General features: G+C 47.6%; 3 protein-coding genes across 6 annotated transcripts in view; 2 read left to right on the top strand and 1 right to left on the bottom strand.

Annotated features, from left to right (window-relative positions):
- SCCRO4 (DCN1-like protein SCCRO4) overlaps nt 1-4,364 on the top strand; it is a 28,798-nt gene extending 24,434 nt beyond the window's left edge. For all 3 annotated transcript variants that reach the window (XM_077662842.1, XM_077662843.1, XM_077662844.1), the window contains 3 exons: nt 926-1,030; nt 1,119-1,221; nt 2,938-4,364. In XM_077662842.1, the coding sequence (XP_077518968.1) occupies nt 926-1,030; nt 1,119-1,221; nt 2,938-3,059 (330 nt within the window). In that variant the 3' untranslated portion in view covers nt 3,060-4,364. The remainder of the gene's footprint in view (nt 1-925; nt 1,031-1,118; nt 1,222-2,937) is intronic.
- An 82-nt stretch (nt 4,365-4,446) lies between these two features.
- FRG1 (FSHD region gene 1) lies at nt 4,447-7,952 on the bottom strand. The gene is made up of 7 exons (XM_077662846.1): nt 7,725-7,952; nt 7,547-7,629; nt 7,341-7,466; nt 6,502-6,671; nt 6,315-6,419; nt 5,504-5,595; nt 4,447-4,629 (listed from the first exon to the last, which is right to left on the bottom strand). The coding sequence occupies exons 1-7, from the start codon at nt 7,781-7,783 to the stop codon at nt 4,482-4,484; spliced, it is 783 nt and encodes a 260-aa protein (XP_077518972.1). The 5' UTR covers nt 7,784-7,952; the 3' UTR covers nt 4,447-4,481.
- A 244-nt stretch (nt 7,953-8,196) lies between these two features.
- Nucleotides 8,197-17,729, top strand: part of LOC144128987 (phospholipid-transporting ATPase VA-like) — a 111,523-nt gene continuing 101,990 nt past the window's right edge. Inside the window, exon 1 of one of the 2 annotated variants that reach the window (XM_077662839.1) lies at nt 8,197-8,760. The gene's annotated coding sequence lies outside the window, so the exon portion shown is untranslated. Of the gene's footprint in view, nt 8,761-13,618; nt 13,770-17,729 lie in introns of those variants that run through there. The other variant, XM_077662840.1, reaches the window with a different exon arrangement.

The raw sequence follows: 17,729 nt of genomic DNA, 5'->3' as shown, positions 1-17,729 counted from the left end.
TGGCGTGAACTCTCTTCTGTAACTGTAAAGTCACAGGCGGTTTGCAGCAGTTTTGAACTTCAAGAAACATCAATAAAGCTGCATGTCTGCTGCGTGAAGCATGGACTATAAACATGAGCACCCCAACAATGTTCAAATCCCAATGAACTCCACTCTTTCCTATTCACCACCAATGTTAGCGGTGTAGACTTTTTCCACACACTGGACGCTCCATTTATGAACTGTTTTAACAGCTGCAAAGTTCAAAACAGCTTTCACTTGTCTGGAGCATCCACAAATGAGTCCCAACTCTGCACTGGCAAATTCTGCATGCAATAGTACATATAAATGACTCCCAAAGGGCTCAAAGGGTCTTCATGTAGGTAATTAAATTTTCAAGGTGCATGCAATCATTATTAATGAACCAAGGTTATGTGCTGGTGCACTCAACTGGCATCCTGGTCTTGTTACGGTGAGTTGTGTGTATTGTTTACCTTATAAGCCTGTTAATGCTGAGCAGTGACTGCTTTGCAGCCAGTCGTGTGACCTGCCTTTTGGCTGTAGCTTTTAAAAGCCAGTTTCAGGGAGGTTGAATAAAATGATTGCACAAAGGCACGTCAGCGGTCCCCACCAACAGCCACTCATGCAGAGCATTACTGGATTATTTTGGCTTATGTGCGTACCATAGTGCATCTGACTAGGGACTGTAGGTGTTGGCATGTACTTTGATAGTAATGCTCATCGAGCCACTTCGAGACATTTGCAGTTTGCATTTTTCTGAGGTCTTCGTATCAAAAACTTTGCGAGTTTATTAGGCCAGGAGAGATTTTGCTTGCAGCATGGTTGGAACCTGCCGCAATGGGATATTCTCAATGGTAGCAAACTGTTACCCAAGTGGCAAGATATGCTGACAGTTGCTGCTGTTTCTGCAACCGCTTCCTTTCAGGACAAGGACCAGCGCAGCATGGATATGGCCACAGCGAAAGCCATGCTACAGTTGCTCCTTGGCAAGCATTGGCCGTTATGTGCTTCATTCCACCAGTTTCTTGAGGTGAGAGGCCGTCATCTCTGATTCTCCTGCATGTGTTAAATCGCTCATACTGTGTTGCTGACAGTTTCCCATGTTTCTACCATTGCAGCAGTCCAAGTACAGAGTGATAAATAAGGACCAGTGGTGTAACGTGCTGGAGTTTAGTCGCACCATTAAGCCTGACCTGTCCAACTACGATGAGGATGGAGCTTGTGAGTGTTTCTTTACATGCCTGTCTTTGGCTGAAAAAACAAATGTCACGCAGCATTTCAGAAAGTCTGCGAAAGGTTGCGTGTGTGTCATTTTCAGCTTAGCCATCATGAAGTGACTGAGATGTGTTATTTTGCTAGCAGTTTTAAATACTAAATAATTATTGCATTTTAAGTTGTGCGTACATAGCGAGAAAAGTGATGCAGGTCGTGTTAAATGTGTGTGCAGTGCTGTATAATGTTTGCAGAGGTGTATTCAGCTGGTAACACAAGCAATGCAATGTTCATGTTTCTTCGTGTGCGTGTGTGTAACAAGCCGCCGAGTTGCATGGTATGGCTTATGTTATGCGTTATACATAATATTCATTACAATGCCTGGTGCCAACTTCCAACACATCATGTGTTATGGGCTCTTTACATTTTTTCTTATAGGGCATGCGTTGTTTTGTCAAAGATTACAATTCTGTTGAGATTTTATCAAATTTCGACAGGTGGCATTTTTAGTATGGTCCTGCCGTATTGACACTTGTGTTTGACAGTTGCCATTATTGGGGAACCCTTGATGCTGGCATGCTTGCCATTACTGCCAGAGCGAGTGTAGTGTGCTGGAATTCAACTTGCTGACAGCTGCAAACAAACCGTTATTGTGGCACACCACCTTTCTGTGTGCTCCCCAAAGCAGTACTTGGCCCGTATTCCTAAACTGTAGCTTGTTGCTTCCATTATTGGAGCCACACGTTTTTGATTCAGCTTGTGCAATCTGAACTAGATCATACCGGTACAGCTAGTTGTAGAGCCAGCACGAAATTTATGCTTCAACAGTGTGGAGGAGGCAAAAGTGGAATTAAGAGGGACACTGGTATTAGACCTATTTTCCTTATATTTAGTCCCATTCAAATTAAACTGTAATACCTTGCTCAGTTTTCTATACCGATTTCAAATATGAAATTTCCTTTTTAATTTAATTGTTAGTTCCTAATATAATTAATTTTAATTAGTCATTTATTAGACCTCGGTACAAAAAAATGGGTCAATAAAAAATAATAAGAGTGCAATAATCAAGCAGTTTTTTCATTTCACCCTCATAGTAATTTTACAGCACTTAGAATAGCGACATTCAAAATGTGAATATCATGCATAGATAAACTTTGCAAAATTATAAATTCTTGAAGCGTGATTGAACAATTGTGCTTCGATTATTGCATACATTGTGCCTTCAGCTTCCCTTAGCAAACAATATTACATGTCTATCTGTCCTAGATGTGAGATATTGACGTACCAAGACAGCCAGGTGTCCAAAATTTTCATGGTGTTAGATCGCCTGCTCCTGCACAAATTGAGCCTACACAGTGATCTCAATTTAATAATATGGTCAAAATACCGATTTTCTGGGAGAGAAAACTGGTAGAGTTGAAGAATAATACCTATGGGCTCCAGAAATGTCATTTAAAAAAAAAAAATGATTTTTGGGTCATTTTTTGGTCCCAAAGACCAGCTGATGGTTTTCCGGCGACATGTTCATGCCTGTTTAACTCTTGTATCTTTGTGGCTCTACCTTCATGCAAGCGTTCCTTCCAGAGTGTTGTAGCTGTGGTAAGGTGTTGCTTTGTTTGCAGGGCAGTGGACTGCTAGAGTGCTCTACACAAGCTTGGCATCAACTTTACAATCGCTGTTGTGAGCATGTTCATGCGGTAACAGTCTTCATTACTTGTTGTGCAGGGCCAGTACTGCTGGACGAATTTGTGGAATGGCTGCGTGCCAGGTACCCGCACCTACATCGAGCCTCCCAGTCTCTGGAAGACAGCTGCCTTCCCTCGTTCAGTGCTGCATCGTGCAGCTGAGGGGAGCCGTCCTCCTCCTCTGCCTCATCCTTCTCCCCGTGAACTCTTCCCCTGTGTTCCTTTTTAAAGACTCCCCTAGGAATCTGCTTTGTGGCCTCCTTTGCCACGCCCCTCCCTCTTCTGCACTCCCACTTTTTGCTGAAAGATTCCAGCATCCCATTTCAAGAGGGCCAAATTGTTTTAATGAATTGCTTCACCTCTTGGCACCCTCTTGTCATGCCCAACTGCTTTTTTTTTAGTTAGCTCATACACACTACCTCTGTGCTGGACACCTGCAAATTCTTTGTGCTGCGTTCCTTTTGTTCTTGCTTTGTGCATTTTTGGCATCTATGCATACACTGCGCCATTTTTTTTTTTCGTTGCAGGTTAGCAGAGTTTTGAAATGAGACAACGCTGAAGTGCATTTAATTGAGTCAGTTCACTAAAGTTTGCAACTGGGTTGTTTTTCTCTCTGCTGCGGCAATTATTGTTTATTTATTTGTGTCCGAGTGGAGCACAAGGCTTGCACGGCGTTCCTTGTGAAAATGGATCAATTTTGTTGCCATTGTGGCCAAAGGCAGTGCCAACTGAGAGGTGGCTTCCGTAATCCGCATGCTTGCCTGCTTCAGTAAAAGACACTTCCCAGCTCCCATGTGGACCCACAACGAAATCTCGACTCCACTTCCCTCTGTGTAGACACCTTTTTTTTTTTTTCTTCCAATGTTGCGCGGTTGCAAAAAAAGCTCAGGACCTCCTCGCGACCCCTCTAGTTGGTGAATGCCGCTTCACAGCAGATAGTCATCAAATGTGGCATATCATGTGCTTTAAATGCCGGTGTGCTGTGCCCTCTTGTCTGCCACTGTACCTTAAAAGGCGTTTCTGGTTGGTGATGCATTCTGCCATGCAAGCCTCTGCTGGGCTGGGGGGGGGGGGGGGGGGACACTTCTTTTTATAGAGTGTGTGCGTGCGCGCATGGAGTGTGCTTTTTGTATGGGGCAGAGCAGCGTACAGGTACCTTGGAAGAGTGACCTTGCATCCTGCAGCTTGCCATGCATGTCACAGGGTGTTTTCCTGTCTGAGCGAGCAGGCATTCTTGTGGTGGATCGCAAAGTGCTCCTACATTTAGCAATTACTATAGCAAGGCCCTACAAGCAAACTCTGAAAGGAACACATTCCGCTGACTGAACTTTTTAAGCATTTGCGTCAAGTATAATACCTTATGTTGATGTAGTTCACTTTGACAGGTGCTGCTCTTCCAGACAAACAAAACAGTATGCTGTATTGAAAATGAACTTTCAAAGGAATAAACATTTGAACGTGCAAGTACATATTACCCGGTGCACTGGCTAACACTGTGGCTTCTTTTTTTTCATTCTGTCGGTGGTAACACAACAGCATGAACATCGTATACATGCACAACATGCACAGTATCGTGTTTTCAGGTTATTTACAAAACTTGTCAGATTTCATTTTGGACCTCCTATCCAACAAGGCTTCATGAAGGTTTCCTTCCATCCTGGCCTTCTTCAGGTCTTTTCTGTCTTGCTGGCTGACTCTGAGTTTTCTGTCCTGGAAGCTTTGGAACTTCTTCCTATAAGACCAAAACATGCATTTCACTTGTGAACAAGAATTGAATGCACCATCACTGTTACACATAGTGAATGTGTGTATTGTAAACTTTTCACTTCAAGCCTTCTGCAGTCTATAGATATCTCCACATCAGTCGGTTACCCAAACTTGTGGAGTGCTCGCTCTCTGTCGCTTCATGACATCAGCCAAGCGAAGTACTATTCAAGACTCTGAACTGCATTCTGGATATAGGTAGCTGATTTTCCAGCAAGGTGCTGGTTCACAGTGCTGTTTTTGCACTTGGATCCCGCAGCTTATTTCGCGCAGCTATTCTGGCCTCTTTGCAACTCCGGTTCCAATGCATTCCTTGCCGCGGTTGCAAGCCTGAATGGAAGCTATGTGGTAGCAATGGCATTCTGCTGTGAAGCACGAAGTCTGTTTCACAGTGGTTCAGCTGGCTGAAATATTCCTATGCAAAGTTGTATGAACACACAGAAAAACTTCACCGAATTCCAGTAGCCTTCTTCAGAGCCCAGAAAACAGGTCACGGATGTAAACATGCAATCTTGACCACAGCCAATAAATGCATGTTAATGGTTAGCTGCAGTATTGTGACCAAGTAAAAACATGCAAAATGATTTGTGCTTGTATCTAAACTGTCTTGCACTGGTGACTAATGAGAAAATACTGACAGCCAATTATTCAATGTGCCAGAAATTAAGGAGAAGCTGGATAGCTTTGAGGTCTTCAATTCCTACTCTGTCTAGTATCGCATAGCGTGCAGCAAGGATAAAAACTCGAACAACAGTAAGGGCTGGTTATTCTGCCAACTTTTGAATGCCTCGAGGTGCATACCATTTTGCGAGCTGTTTATGCTGTAGCTGATCTGTACTTACACATAGTTGACCTCGCAATCGCCCAAAGATCCTCTTTCTTCCTCGGGAACATCTTTCTCCTTTGAAGTGTCAGCCTTTGCCACAGCACGCACCTGTGTTTGACGAAAGTAGAAGGCGGCGACAAAAAGAAAGGATGGGCTGACTTTCATCATGTACCATCCCGACCAGACGGCTTTCCGTCAGACTCCAGACATCAAGCACCTGTGTTTGTGGAACACAAACTCTGATAGCTTGGCTCCTAGGAACAGGACTTCTTTCTGAAGAAAATCACTGTGGACTACAAAGAAAGACCCTTACACAGCATTTGACCATAGTTACAAATATGTCTGTCTGCAGATTAGCCTGCAAGAACATGTCACTCAAGTGCAGCGATTATATTTGCCCCCAGTCCATCTGAGCGCTTCCAGCAATTGGCAAATAGCATTTCCTCCTCTTTCAGAAAGTGTTCAGCTCCTGGCAAGTGTACACTGAAATATTACGGAGTCTGATGGATGGCAAGAAATTTGTGCCAGGTTTCCAGGAGTACTACTAGGAAGAGTTGCCATAAAGTGCCTCGGAAATGGGCACCGATACTGCTGCTAGTACTCTTTCCATAGTGACCTTGTGTGTCTCGCCTTTCTTTGTTAAGGCTGAGCTTTGCAACTTACTGCCTAATTGGGAGCATTTAGAAGAGAGTAGTTTTGCTGCTGAACAGCTTGAAACGAAAAGCTGATTTCAATTTGAAGTGAATGTTTACAGCACTGCTATTAAGTTGTTATATTTGCATGCATCCAGTGAAAGCAAATTGTTCAAGACTGCAACCCTTGCTTACCTTGATCATTTCATTGCTGCCAGCTTTAGGACAATCGGCCTTGATGTCTGTGCCTTCATGCACCGTGAGAAAGCAGTTATTGCTGGCTAAGAGCGCCACTTTTCCCTGGCACAGAAAAGCGCATGTCATGTCACTGCACAGCCTCCCCAACAAAACATATAAATTGCACTCTGCTGGCAAGACTTACATCCTGGAACACAGGTTCCCATTGTTCAAGTGGCCCAATCGCATCCGAACGCCCAACTACTACACCATCTGGCTGGACAGAGAGGTATTTGCCGAAGCCAGATTTCAGGGCCAGCTTAGTGTCTGAGAGTTTCACAGCTGTAAGGATCTCCTCGGGCGATGGGCCCTCTCCTGGGAAGAAAAGAAAAACAAAGGTCAGTTACATGGCGCTGATGGCTTTCCATTTCTAATATCCAACCGTTTTCATTGCTAGGATGCGACTGTTAACTAAGGCATGAAAGTTATCTTTTGACCTGAAAGTCCACATCAGTACAAAGGTACCAAACGCCGCTACGAATCCCACAAATAATAACTGGTTTTTGGTGGAAAGGAAATGGCGCAGTATCTGTCTCATATATCGTTGGACACCAGAACCGCGCCGTAAGGGAAGGGATAAAGGATGGAGTGAAAGAAGAGAGGAACAAATATCCGTAGTGGAGGGCTCCGGAATAATTTCGACCACCTGGGGATCTTTAACGTGCACTGACATCGCACAGCACACGGGCGCCTTAGCGTTTTTCCTCCATAAAAACGCAGCCGCCGCGGTCGGGTTGGAACCCGGGAACTCCGGATCAGTAGTCGAGCGCCCTAACCACTGAGCCACCGCGGCGGGGCCCCGCAAATAGGCGAAATATCGAGACAGAACGGTAAAAAAAAAAATACAAAACGCGGCTAAGGCAGCAAAATGGCTGCAAAACTGGTCCTGCGGAAAGGAAAGTCGCAATAATTATCTCGTTTCTCGGTGGTCACCTCAACCGCGCCGTGAAGGAAGAGAAAGAGGTGCCGTAGAGGAGGGCTTACCCGGAGGGTGAGGACCGCCAAGTACAAACAAGCCGTCATCTCGGGACGAGACGTAGCAGTGCGGGGCGAATTCAATGGCTATGGGCCCCGTGTACTCGTCGAACACTTTCAGCTCCCACCAGCCTCCTGCGATATAGGGGAAGAGTATATCGTTATGATGCAAAAATAATTAACGGATCAATAAAACGAAGCAAGTGAAGCATTACCGTGGCTTACGGTGTCCTCGCTTTCCAGTCTCTCGTTGTTGCTACTGGAACTCTGTTTCGCCTTGCTCTTGCTCTTATGCTTCCTGCAAGAAGTTCAAATAAATTATTAGCATGCCTACTTACATCACTGCACAAGATGCCCGTATTACAAAGGCTGACCGCATTTCAACGAACTCACTTCGTCGTACGGCCTTTCAACACGAGCTTTCCGCGACGCACTAAACTGTAATCGGACATGTTTTTCACCAACAGCGTGTGAAATTAGCCGAGAAGCGTTGTCACAGATAGATGCCGACCCTTGGTTCAACGGGGTACCTCTAGAATACTACGTTAGAAAAACGAAACAAATCGAGGCCCAGCGTCTAAACAGCGAAACCGCCGCACTACAAGCACAACCATTTATTTTACCGTCATCTGCTAATCTCGTGATGTCGATACTATTGCCACTGCTCATTAAAAGCAAAAGTTAAAAAAAATCAGGATTATCTTTTATGCATTACTATTATTAACCCTGTACATAATTCTGAATAAACGCACGTTTATTGTTTAATTGCATTATAAGTTTAAACTAAAAATTAGCAACATTTTTTTTTTGTAGCATAAAAAACGTAAGCATAAACATTGTGACGCAAACTCCGGCGGAAGTTTCTGACGTCAGGTGCTCAGCGACTTCGCGTTTACTCGCCTGTTGGCTCCTATCATTTTCATACGCGCCTCTATTTTTTTGCGGCCGTGCCTCTGCTTACGAGCACAGTGGGCGCAGCAGCAGCAGCGACAGCAGTGCGGAGTGGCGCTCGTGCGCAGCTTTGCGCAGGTTGTGAGTGTGCGTGCCGGACGCCGCAACGTTTCTCTCCGGGTACGTGCGCGTATCGGCGGGAAAAACGGCGGTGCTGGAGCCGTCCAGCGTCACCAACATAGACCAGCGCTGCCGGAGTCACGGATTAACCTGGATGTGGTGGTCACCTGTGTCACCGAAGCGAGCAATACGATGCATCGCTGTTTTCGTCCTAACAGCGACGGCTGCTGTCCGGGATGTTCTCTGACAGTCAAGGCAACGACCGTGTTGTGTTGATTTCGCCTTCAGCTACTTCGCTTCAATGACTGCTACCGCGACTCGTCGAACAGAGGGATGCACTCGCCGTATAGCCTTTCGAAGTCGTCTTGGATATAACAGTTTCGAGTTCACCTAAGCAACTTTGGCTGCGGAGCTTCTGGTAAGTTGGCGATCACTCCCTGCCCACCTCTCTAACGTCGTTTTGTTAGTAAACCACTTGTTGTCGTTGCTTAGATCTGTTTTGAGTCCTGCGGCGAAGGTTTCCAATCTGCAATGCAAACCGCAAAGCTGCTTTGCGGGCTGGCTACCGGAACCGGCTGTCCCGCGGGGAGCAGGGAAAGCGAATACTCTTCCAAAGTTTTTTTTCTGTTTCTTTCCTTTCCTGCTGGCAGCCTGTTGCGCAATAATAGGCGCGCCGGCTCTCTGGGCGCAGACTTCAGGTTTATGCCCCAAGTTGGGCGCCTCTTCTAACAACCACTCGCCAACGCGTCGATCGTGCGTGCACATCGTATTTCTGTTTTTATTCCCGAAACGCGCTCGAGAACGCCTCGGCGGCAGAAGTTTTGCAGCGGGGTAGCCGGCTGTTTACTAAAACTGAAAGTTCCGGCTTTGCCTCGCGGTTATAAGCACGGCTGCCAGTTTTATCACTTGCGTTACCTGTTTGCGGAAACGAATCTCGGTACTACACTGCTTGTCGTACTACGTCTGAGCACGCAGTGGTGTCGAACTACCGCACCTGTGAGCAACAGGAAAGTACTTTGCGTCGTTGCCTTCAAGTGAGTGGCGGTACAGAGCGGCTTGTTTTGCAGGTGGTCTCGACTAGTCTTTGCGTGACGCCAGCAGTTTCTGTTGTTGCGGGCTGCGCTTGTTTTGACTTCGGCGAACGACAATGCATCCTGCTGTTATCCGGAGCCTGACTGTGTTGCACGGTGGTTTGTGTCGTCCTTACTACTGGCGCACTCTCGGCGTCCTTGCGTTCCCTTATCGGACGACGTTTCGGTGCCGAGAACGCGAGTCCGTGCTGGGTGCGTTGTCTGCACCCAGCTGGAAACGGTCGCAGTGCACAAGGCTAGCTGCGCCCGAGTGCCGGTTCTGGGCCGAATGCCGGCGCAGCTGGAAAGTTTCGCTCCGTTGCGTCGACGGTTGGGCGGGATTCGACAGTCGCGTGCCGTTGTTGAAGGCAGTGCACTTCTTTTTGTCCGCTTTTCTTATATTTTCCTGAACAAGTATCAAATTTTTCAAAACAAATGGGCCACGGTCTGTTGAGAATGGATCTCGAGGAGGGGTGTACGGCCTTATCTCGGGCGCCACTCAGGTTTCCTGAAGTAACACACGGAACGCAGAAATGCCCTCAGTAATTGTAGCCACACGTTGCACCAATTCAGTGTAAATTTGTTACAGTTTAAGGGAAAGAGGCTGAGCCGAGTTACTAATGCAAAGTCTGGCTTTTTGTGCTGGCGAAGATTGAGGAATTTGAAAGTTTCGACGAAAACTTATTAAAATTAAAGTCGGTGCTTTCGTTTATCAAAACGAGAAAAAAAAAAGTGTTCGAAAGTTTTCATTCAAGCCTGTCATCATGTTGGTTTTGTCACGCGTACTTTTTGCTCGTCTTATTTCTGTCGTTCCTCTAACTCTCTTTGATGTTGACTTTGCGCAACCTTATATGTGCGCGCCCCAGTTGTTTGACCATTGCGTCTACGGCGTGTGTTCTTACTGAAAGAATTGAGATTGCCGGCTTTCTTTTTCAGCTTTTCAGTACAGTTTATTCAATAATGAATGGTGCGCAAAATTTCAACCACTGCAGTGCAGGAAACGAGTCACGCGGTTATATGTGGACTGAGATGCGATTGTATTGTCCTACTAACACTATAAGCAGTTCGCGAAATGCGTTTAAAAATAACTAAACAAAAATCCACGACAAGCGAAAAAAAATGGCTGGAACGAATAAAATCGCTAAATCTCGGAAAAAAAAAAAACATGAAGTACAGTGATAAATAATGTGAAATCAGGACAGTCTCGGCGCGAATAATTAAAAAAAAAATCAAACTAACAATTCTGTGGAGATGATTGCAAGAAATCAATTTAATCCCTTCTCCGTCTCTTCAAAAAGGAAGTGGGGAATTGGGAGAGCTGTGATACATGTTGCTTTAACCGCAATTTTTCGTAACTGCGGTTAACGCTGCCTATGTAATAGGGATATCGAGAAGTTGGAAGAGTGGACAGTAAATGCTGATGCTGTAACCGTCAAATGTTGCGCAATGTATTCCTTCATCGAACATTTCTCAGGGAGTTGAGGCGTATATATTGAGGAAAACTAATCATGCAAACAAAAACAAGTATGTTTTCCTGCCATACTTAAGAAATAATTGTTGAGTTTAAACTCTTGGCACTTGGCTAAGAAATTTGTGCCGAAATACTTGACCGAATCCGTGTTGCAACCCGCCGCGGTCAGTGGCTTTCGGCTGCCGATTTCAAGGTCGCGGTTTCGATATCGCGGCCACGACGGCCGTATATCGATGGAGGCGAAATACAAAAACGTGTGTGTGCTGTGTGATGTCAGCGCACGTTTAATATCTCCAGGTGGTCGAAATAATTCCGAAAAGCGTTAAACCCCATTGATTAGCAATTTTTTTTAATCTGTTTCTCTTTTGAAGTGCCTGTAGTTCCGTCGAGCGGGACCTGTACACTTGCGTTCGCTTTTATAAATGCGAAAGCATTGCCAGTCTCATTGCGAGAAAAGCCGGCGGCGTATGTGTGTTGGGGGGGGGGGGGGGGGGTATACAATATGGTACACGAAATCGAGCGGCAGTATGACGGACACAGCAAGCCGAGCACTGTGACTTCTGACAATCCTTTGCATGCTGCTGCTGCTGATAGGAAGAAAGAGGAGGAAAGTGGCACGGTAAACAATGCACTTAGGGACAGTAATGCTTTCGCATTCCTACACGTAAGCAGTCTTAACGGCGCGGGCTCGTTAGGTTCGCTTTTGCTCGGCCGTCGGTACACTTTGTAAGCATTGTGTCGCTAATTTCATCTTTGTCGACGCCGACATATTTAGCTAGGATTGCGTCGAACCCTGAAACGCACCCGTCCCGCGGCAAACGAGGAAATCAAGCGCTTTAATTCCAGTCAGTCAGCGCGCCTTGTAGCGTGCTGACGGAAATGTCAAGTAGTTACTAATGCGATGGCATTTAGGTTTTCTTGCAAAAACGACCCGGTTTCTCCGTAAATAAATTCCTTGATTAGTCGAGGGTCGTGACGTTATCAGCACCGCCGAATTTTGAAAATCTGGGAACCAGAATGTTCGAGTGCCTTTATTGGATTATCACATCGGATTATACTAACCCGATCCACTCTTCCACCATAAATGCACGCACTAATCCCCACGAAACCACCGTAATCCACCAACAGATCCACATTAATCCGTTTCGGGGGACATATATACCTCCAAAATTTGGTGGTTCCTTTGGGATATTTTGTGGGGGGCCAACTTCCAGATGCTATAGCATTTTCTTCTTTATGAGTGCGGTTAAGAAGGCCCCAAGTTTTTCACGCCTGTAGCGGCACCTCAGCGTGCAACATCATCTGACCTTTCTCGGTGCTGCATTTTTAATCTTTTCGGACTTAATTCCTTGACATTTCGTCTTCTTTTCTCATTTTAGTTTTGTGGATTTTAGCGTGTTAAAGCTGCATTGTAGGCTAATTCGGTGCATCGTTGTGAATAAATTTCGAGCGCCTAGTGTTCTTTCATGTGATCCGAAATATCGGCTCGAAATCGTTTTTTTTTTTTTTTGCCTCTATCGAAACATGGCTGCCGCGGCCGGAATCCGACCCAGCGAGCTGGGAAGCACGGCGGATTCTGTTAATTTTTTAATAGGCTGACGATTGTTTCGGTGTGTTGGCACCGTCCTTATTGTTCCAAAACTTGGCAAATTGATGAGTGATCAATTAAGTAAACTAACTCGCCCAAAGAAGAAAACTTTATTGGATAATAGCGGCTTTATGAGAGACCCTGTTCGGTGTCCCGTAGTTAAGAAAAGTCCTCGTTTAACTGCAGTGCTTTGTTTTGTATGTTTGACTGTTATTCGCTGCTCTGCTACACCGGTCCGCCGGCAGGAACAGATTCGAATTGAATCGGCTGTTGGGGAAAGGAAATGGCGCAGTAGCTGTCTCGCATATCGGCGGACACCTGAAGCGCGCCGTAAGGGAAGCGATAAAGAACAGATTTCCTGTTTTCGATTTTGGCAATAATCTCGCACGCACTGAACGAAAACATCGATTTGGTAACAACGTATTCCGCATAAGAGCCGCGAGCTTAAAGGTTATGTTTACGCTTTCGCATATCTTTCAGCCTGCTGACGTCACTCTGCAGACTCCGATTGATCAAATGCTCTCGCTTGTATGACCACTCAGTATAAGTAATTGGCTCTATATGTCAAAGAACATTGGACGTCCACAGGGCTTTCATTGTGTCCTGGCAGTTGTCGTGGTTTCCATGCTATCGCGGCGTCAGCGACGCGGTCCAAAGAAAAGAATCAGTTGCACCCGGACGACTAGCGAGAATTGTTCTGTGCAGCTGTTAAGCTGCTAGCTCGTCTCTTTTCGGATTTAAATGCGAGGCAGTTTTTCCGGCTGCTTCTCATTTGCTTACGCACTTTTGTGTAGGTCGGTACATCGTCTATTCAGATAAACTGCGAGAAGTGTTGAAGTATACTTTCCCGCCGGATCATCATCTAACTCTGGTACAGAACATAGCGATAGTCTATTGTGTCCCTTATCTCAGCTTGCGAAAAAGGGCCGCTGGTGTGGAAGAGAAGAGAACAGAGAAAGATTGAGTATAGGGAGGAGGCGAGGGGGAGCGAACAAAGGGGGTGATAAGACCCCTCATCGGCAGCGAGAGCCCGTGTGTATGTGCATGTGCGTTTAGCCGTCCGTCACTCACTCGGCACAGCAGGCAACGCGCCGACGAGTACGGCATGCCACGCACACGCTGACACGACTCCTCGTTCGGCTACGCTCGGCGACTCCCCCGGCGGGACTACTTCAGCACTCGTCGAAGAACCGCTGCCTCCACAGCAGAAGTTGACGCCACGCGTGCCACCGCTGCTGTGACGCCGCGCAGGTCCCCCAAGAGGTTCGGGAACATCCCGGCTCGGGACTCCGTCCACTGTGAGCCTGCTCTTTTGGGTCTAAATGACTTGTCAGATTGGCTGACTATGTGCTCAGCCAGCTTGTGCGTGCTTCTCAAGGAAACCAGTCAGAAGGACGAAAGGGACTATAGAAAAGGAGAGAGAGAGAGAGAAACAACTTTATTGAGCCGAGCTAATTACGACGTCTTCTTAGACGCCGTCGATGGAAGTGGTTCCCTCTTCACGGGACGTATATGCTTCCCTAGCCGCCTGGCCCCTGGAGATCAGGATTAGCTGGTCTTCCAGGGCGGGGCTATTTAGCAAGGTCTCCCATCCCTAGGACTAAACTTGGCTAACTGCGTTTCTGTGCAGTTAATTGTTCGTCCGTGCTTAGCCTTTCCTGGTCCTTGTCGTGGTTTTCTGGTTTCCTCTATGTAGCAGTGTTTATCTTGCTGTGGTTTCATGTAATTGCGATTCCAATCCCCTAACGGCCCTTTCAAGAGTTGACAGCCTGAGTGAAAAGGCAAACAAAACAATGAACCGTTCACGTCGTGCCTGGAAAACGCAACTGGATGGCTCCTGTCACCCGCCGCGGTGGCTCAGTGGTTAGGGCGCTCGGCTACTGATCCGGAGTTCCCGGGTTCGAACCCGACCGCGGCGGCTGCGTTTTTATGGAGGAAAAACGCTAAGGCGCCCGTGTGCTGTGTGATGTCAGTGCACGTTAAAGATCCCCAGGTGGTCGAAATTATTCCGGAGCCCTCCACTACGGTACCTATTTCTTGCTTTCTTCTTTCACTCCCTCCCTTATCCCTTCCCTTACGGCGCGGTTCAGGTGTCCAACGATATATGAGACAGATACTGCGCCATTTCCTTTCCCCCAAAACCAATTATTATTATTATTATTATTATTATTATTATGGCTCCTGTCTGGCGCCGACTGTCATCTGACGTCCTCACAAGCGGGACGCTATATCCGTTTTCCGGTGTCCACCGGAGCAGCGGCTTGACCTTGTTGGTTTTTCACCTTGAGGTTAGCAGCACAGAAATCAAACATGACGATGGTCCTTGAGAGACCGAAGACGAGGAAGGGACGGGCACTGTAACACATTGTGAGGCTAACAACGAGGACGTTGTCCCGCTCTTACAGGGGATCCGGACCTGCCACTTGCTCAGTGACAGGACGTCAGTGTCTGCCCCGTCGCTTCGACCTATACGGATTTACGAACCGTGCGCCTTAAGCGCAGCGGAGGCGGCATTAGCTGCGTGTTGCCGGCTGCGATCTGGCCCAGCTGTGTATGGCGGAAACGCGGTTCGTGGCGGTGCCTTTCGGTTATGGCCTCCGAGACGGGTGGAATACCTGCCCGATTCTTGGTTTGCGACCCTCGGTGGGAGTCTAACTGCAGTAATACTTTAGGATTGGCCTGATACAAATGGCCGGTGGGCGTACTCCCCCAGAAGGTCGCAGGTGCATACGTGAGTTCAGAGCGAAGCGTGGTCTTGTGTGATTCGTGGTTGCCCGCTACAGCGACCACGTTTTCAGCGCTCAGTGTGCCTGCGCTGACGGCGCTTTGCTTCTTGCGTCTCCATAGCGTAAAAGTTTTAACTGCCAGCGTTTGACTGAATTGTTTGTCGCTGGAACTTGTGTACGAACGAATTCGCTACGTTTCTTCCATTTCTTAAAAAAAAAATTCGAGGCCAGCATGAACGAAAAAACTCGCAATTTTTTTTCGCTTGAAGATAAACGCCGAAAGAGACAAAAGAGTTCCTGCTTTTGTCAGAGTTGTCTTCATTCTGCTAGTGCTTACTAACTTAATTAACCTTTGGAGTAGTACGACTTCGCCTTATCATTTATTCTGTTCGATTCAACCAAGGTGACCAGCCGCAGCGGAGCGTGCAGTAACTGTCGTGCAACATGTGATGGTATTTGAGTCTCCTTCCCTCCTCATCCGCCCCGCCGCGCTTGATTGGAGGTTAGGGCGCTCAGCTGCTGAGCCCGAGGACGCCGGTTCGATTCGGCCCCGTTTATATGGAGGCGAAGCGCAAGGCGCCCGTGTACACTGTGACGTCAGTGTGCGTTGAAGAACACCAGGTGGCCGAAATTAATCCGAAGCCACGCATTACGGCTTCCCTCGTAGTCAGAGCCCATGTCGCTTTGGGACATTAAAGGGGCTCTGAGACGCCTTCCGAGGAGAGCACATTAACTCACTCAATCACTGCACTGTGTTGCCATGAAAACCAGAGCCAAATAATACTCTTCTACACGCAGCAGACGACCCACAATCACGCGTCAAAGTTGGCGAGCCCTTCCCGGCGACTTTTTCATGCTCGCACCCTCCTCCGTCCCCCGAATCTGCGTAGACAAGGTGAGAGGTGGCCATTGGTTAGATTCTTTCAGACGTCAGGCAGCTACCGTGGCCGCGGCCAATAAGGCGCTTAGCTCCGGCGGGTCGGAAAGCTCCGCTCCCAGAGTGGGGTCGGCGAAGGAGCGCCTACCTTCCAGCGTGCAAAAAGCGACGAGAGGAGAGGGAAAAGCGCGAAGACGCTGAAATTCAAATTTTAACTGCAGATAACTCAGTTTCTACAAAGCGCATGTAAAAAATTCTTGCTGGACACTATTCGTGAAGCGGCGTGCTTCAATATCCCAGGCATGCCGCAACTTTATTAGAGCCTCCTTCACAGCCCCTTTAAACCCATTGTACAATACGCGTGCCTTTCCTCGTCCATAAGGAGAGCAAACAAAGGACAAATACGCGTTCGAGATATATTGCCTGTTTAATTTGCAGCGCTTCACCGCACGGCGCATTAAGATCGTACGCTTCGGGTCACGGAAGCCTGGCATGGTCATTATAGTTGCGCTAATGATGTAGCGAAAATCAAGATCGGAAGCCTTCAGTTCACTTCGAAGGCTGGGAGACCGCAGATTGTACTACGGGCACAACGTATAAACGACTGGAACACACAGTCCACTCGAGTTGACGTCTTAAATTTATTATATGTGTATTTGTATGGTATTTGAATGTCCACCGCGATAGCTCAGCTGCTGAGGCAAGGCGTCCGGAGGATAATTAATTAGTATTGGACGTTCCACCATTCGTCGCCTACATTATATGCCCTCCGGTGATTGAGGTAATCGGTAGCGACACGCGGAAATAAACGCGATTGCTGCTGCCAATTTCACTGTTGTCTCAAACTCCTCGTATTTATCCCCATTTTCTCGATACCCCGCTATAACGAACTAATCTGATGATCGGATGCAAGGTTGGTTACATTGAAGGGCGCAGAAATCGTAAGGGGGCGCCGGGCTTCCACAGAGTACACGCTTGAGCAGCGCGCGGTGCCGAGGAATGACGTTTGACGGCGGCGTCCGGGATTCCGAAACAATGCCCGCACCCAAGTGCAGCCTCGAGGGGGTGCGAGCGGACAGGGACACCGCGTGCCCCTTACAGTTGCTCTGCGATTTCCCTCTCGTGTACCGCTTGGTCCGAGGCGCGTGTCAGCCCAGCATTGCATAGACGAGAGAGGGCGGACAAGGAAAATCGAGGAGGAGAAGGTACCGGTCTGCTGCAAAAACAAGACGAGCTCGTAGACAACAAGCCTTGAGTCTGCCGCTTTGGTTTGCGGCCGCAAGGAACAGTCCCCCGCGGTATGGTTACGTCGCGTTATCGCTGCATTCTATGACCGCTGCTTCGGGTGTCGCGACAAACGCGAGCGCGGACGGGTGAATCGGGACGTTATAGCTGAAGTTGGCTCGAGTGAATGCACTAAGGCAGGACATGTAAAGCGCGGAGCAGCCTTTTCAGAGTGGCAGGATGCACGGACGCCGTGGAAAGTGAAGCGCAAGTCGGGACGGCGGCAGATCGGTAGGAGGTGTGAGATCTGGAAAGTTTCTCGGATATGGTGTGACCGCGGTCATCACGTGGAGACTACAGGACGGGGCCTTTGTCCTGCAGTGGCTGTTAGTTTTAAGATGCTCTCTATCCTCAACTTGGCTGGTAGAGCT

This window comes from Amblyomma americanum, chromosome 4 (assembly GCF_052857255.1).
Source record: "Amblyomma americanum isolate KBUSLIRL-KWMA chromosome 4, ASM5285725v1, whole genome shotgun sequence".
NCBI classification, from domain to species: domain Eukaryota; kingdom Metazoa; phylum Arthropoda; class Arachnida; order Ixodida; family Ixodidae; genus Amblyomma; species Amblyomma americanum.
Note: the sequence above shows the minus strand (reverse complement) of the source record. Positions and strands in the feature narration are given on the sequence as shown.

Excerpts from the sequence above, each read along its gene's own strand:
- FRG1 (XM_077662846.1), bottom strand. The coding sequence starts at position 7,783 with ATGTCCGATTACAGTTTAGTGCGTCGCGGAAAGCTCGTGTTGAAAGGC. Across the intron at positions 6,672-7,340 it reads TGGCGGTCCTCACCCTCCGG|GAGAGGGCCCATCGCCCGAG; the intron begins GTAAGCCCTCCT and ends TTTTCTTCCCAG. Across the intron at positions 6,420-6,501 it reads GGGAACCTGTGTTCCAGGAT|GGAAAAGTGGCGCTCTTAGC; the intron begins GTAAGTCTTGCC and ends TTTCTGTGCCAG.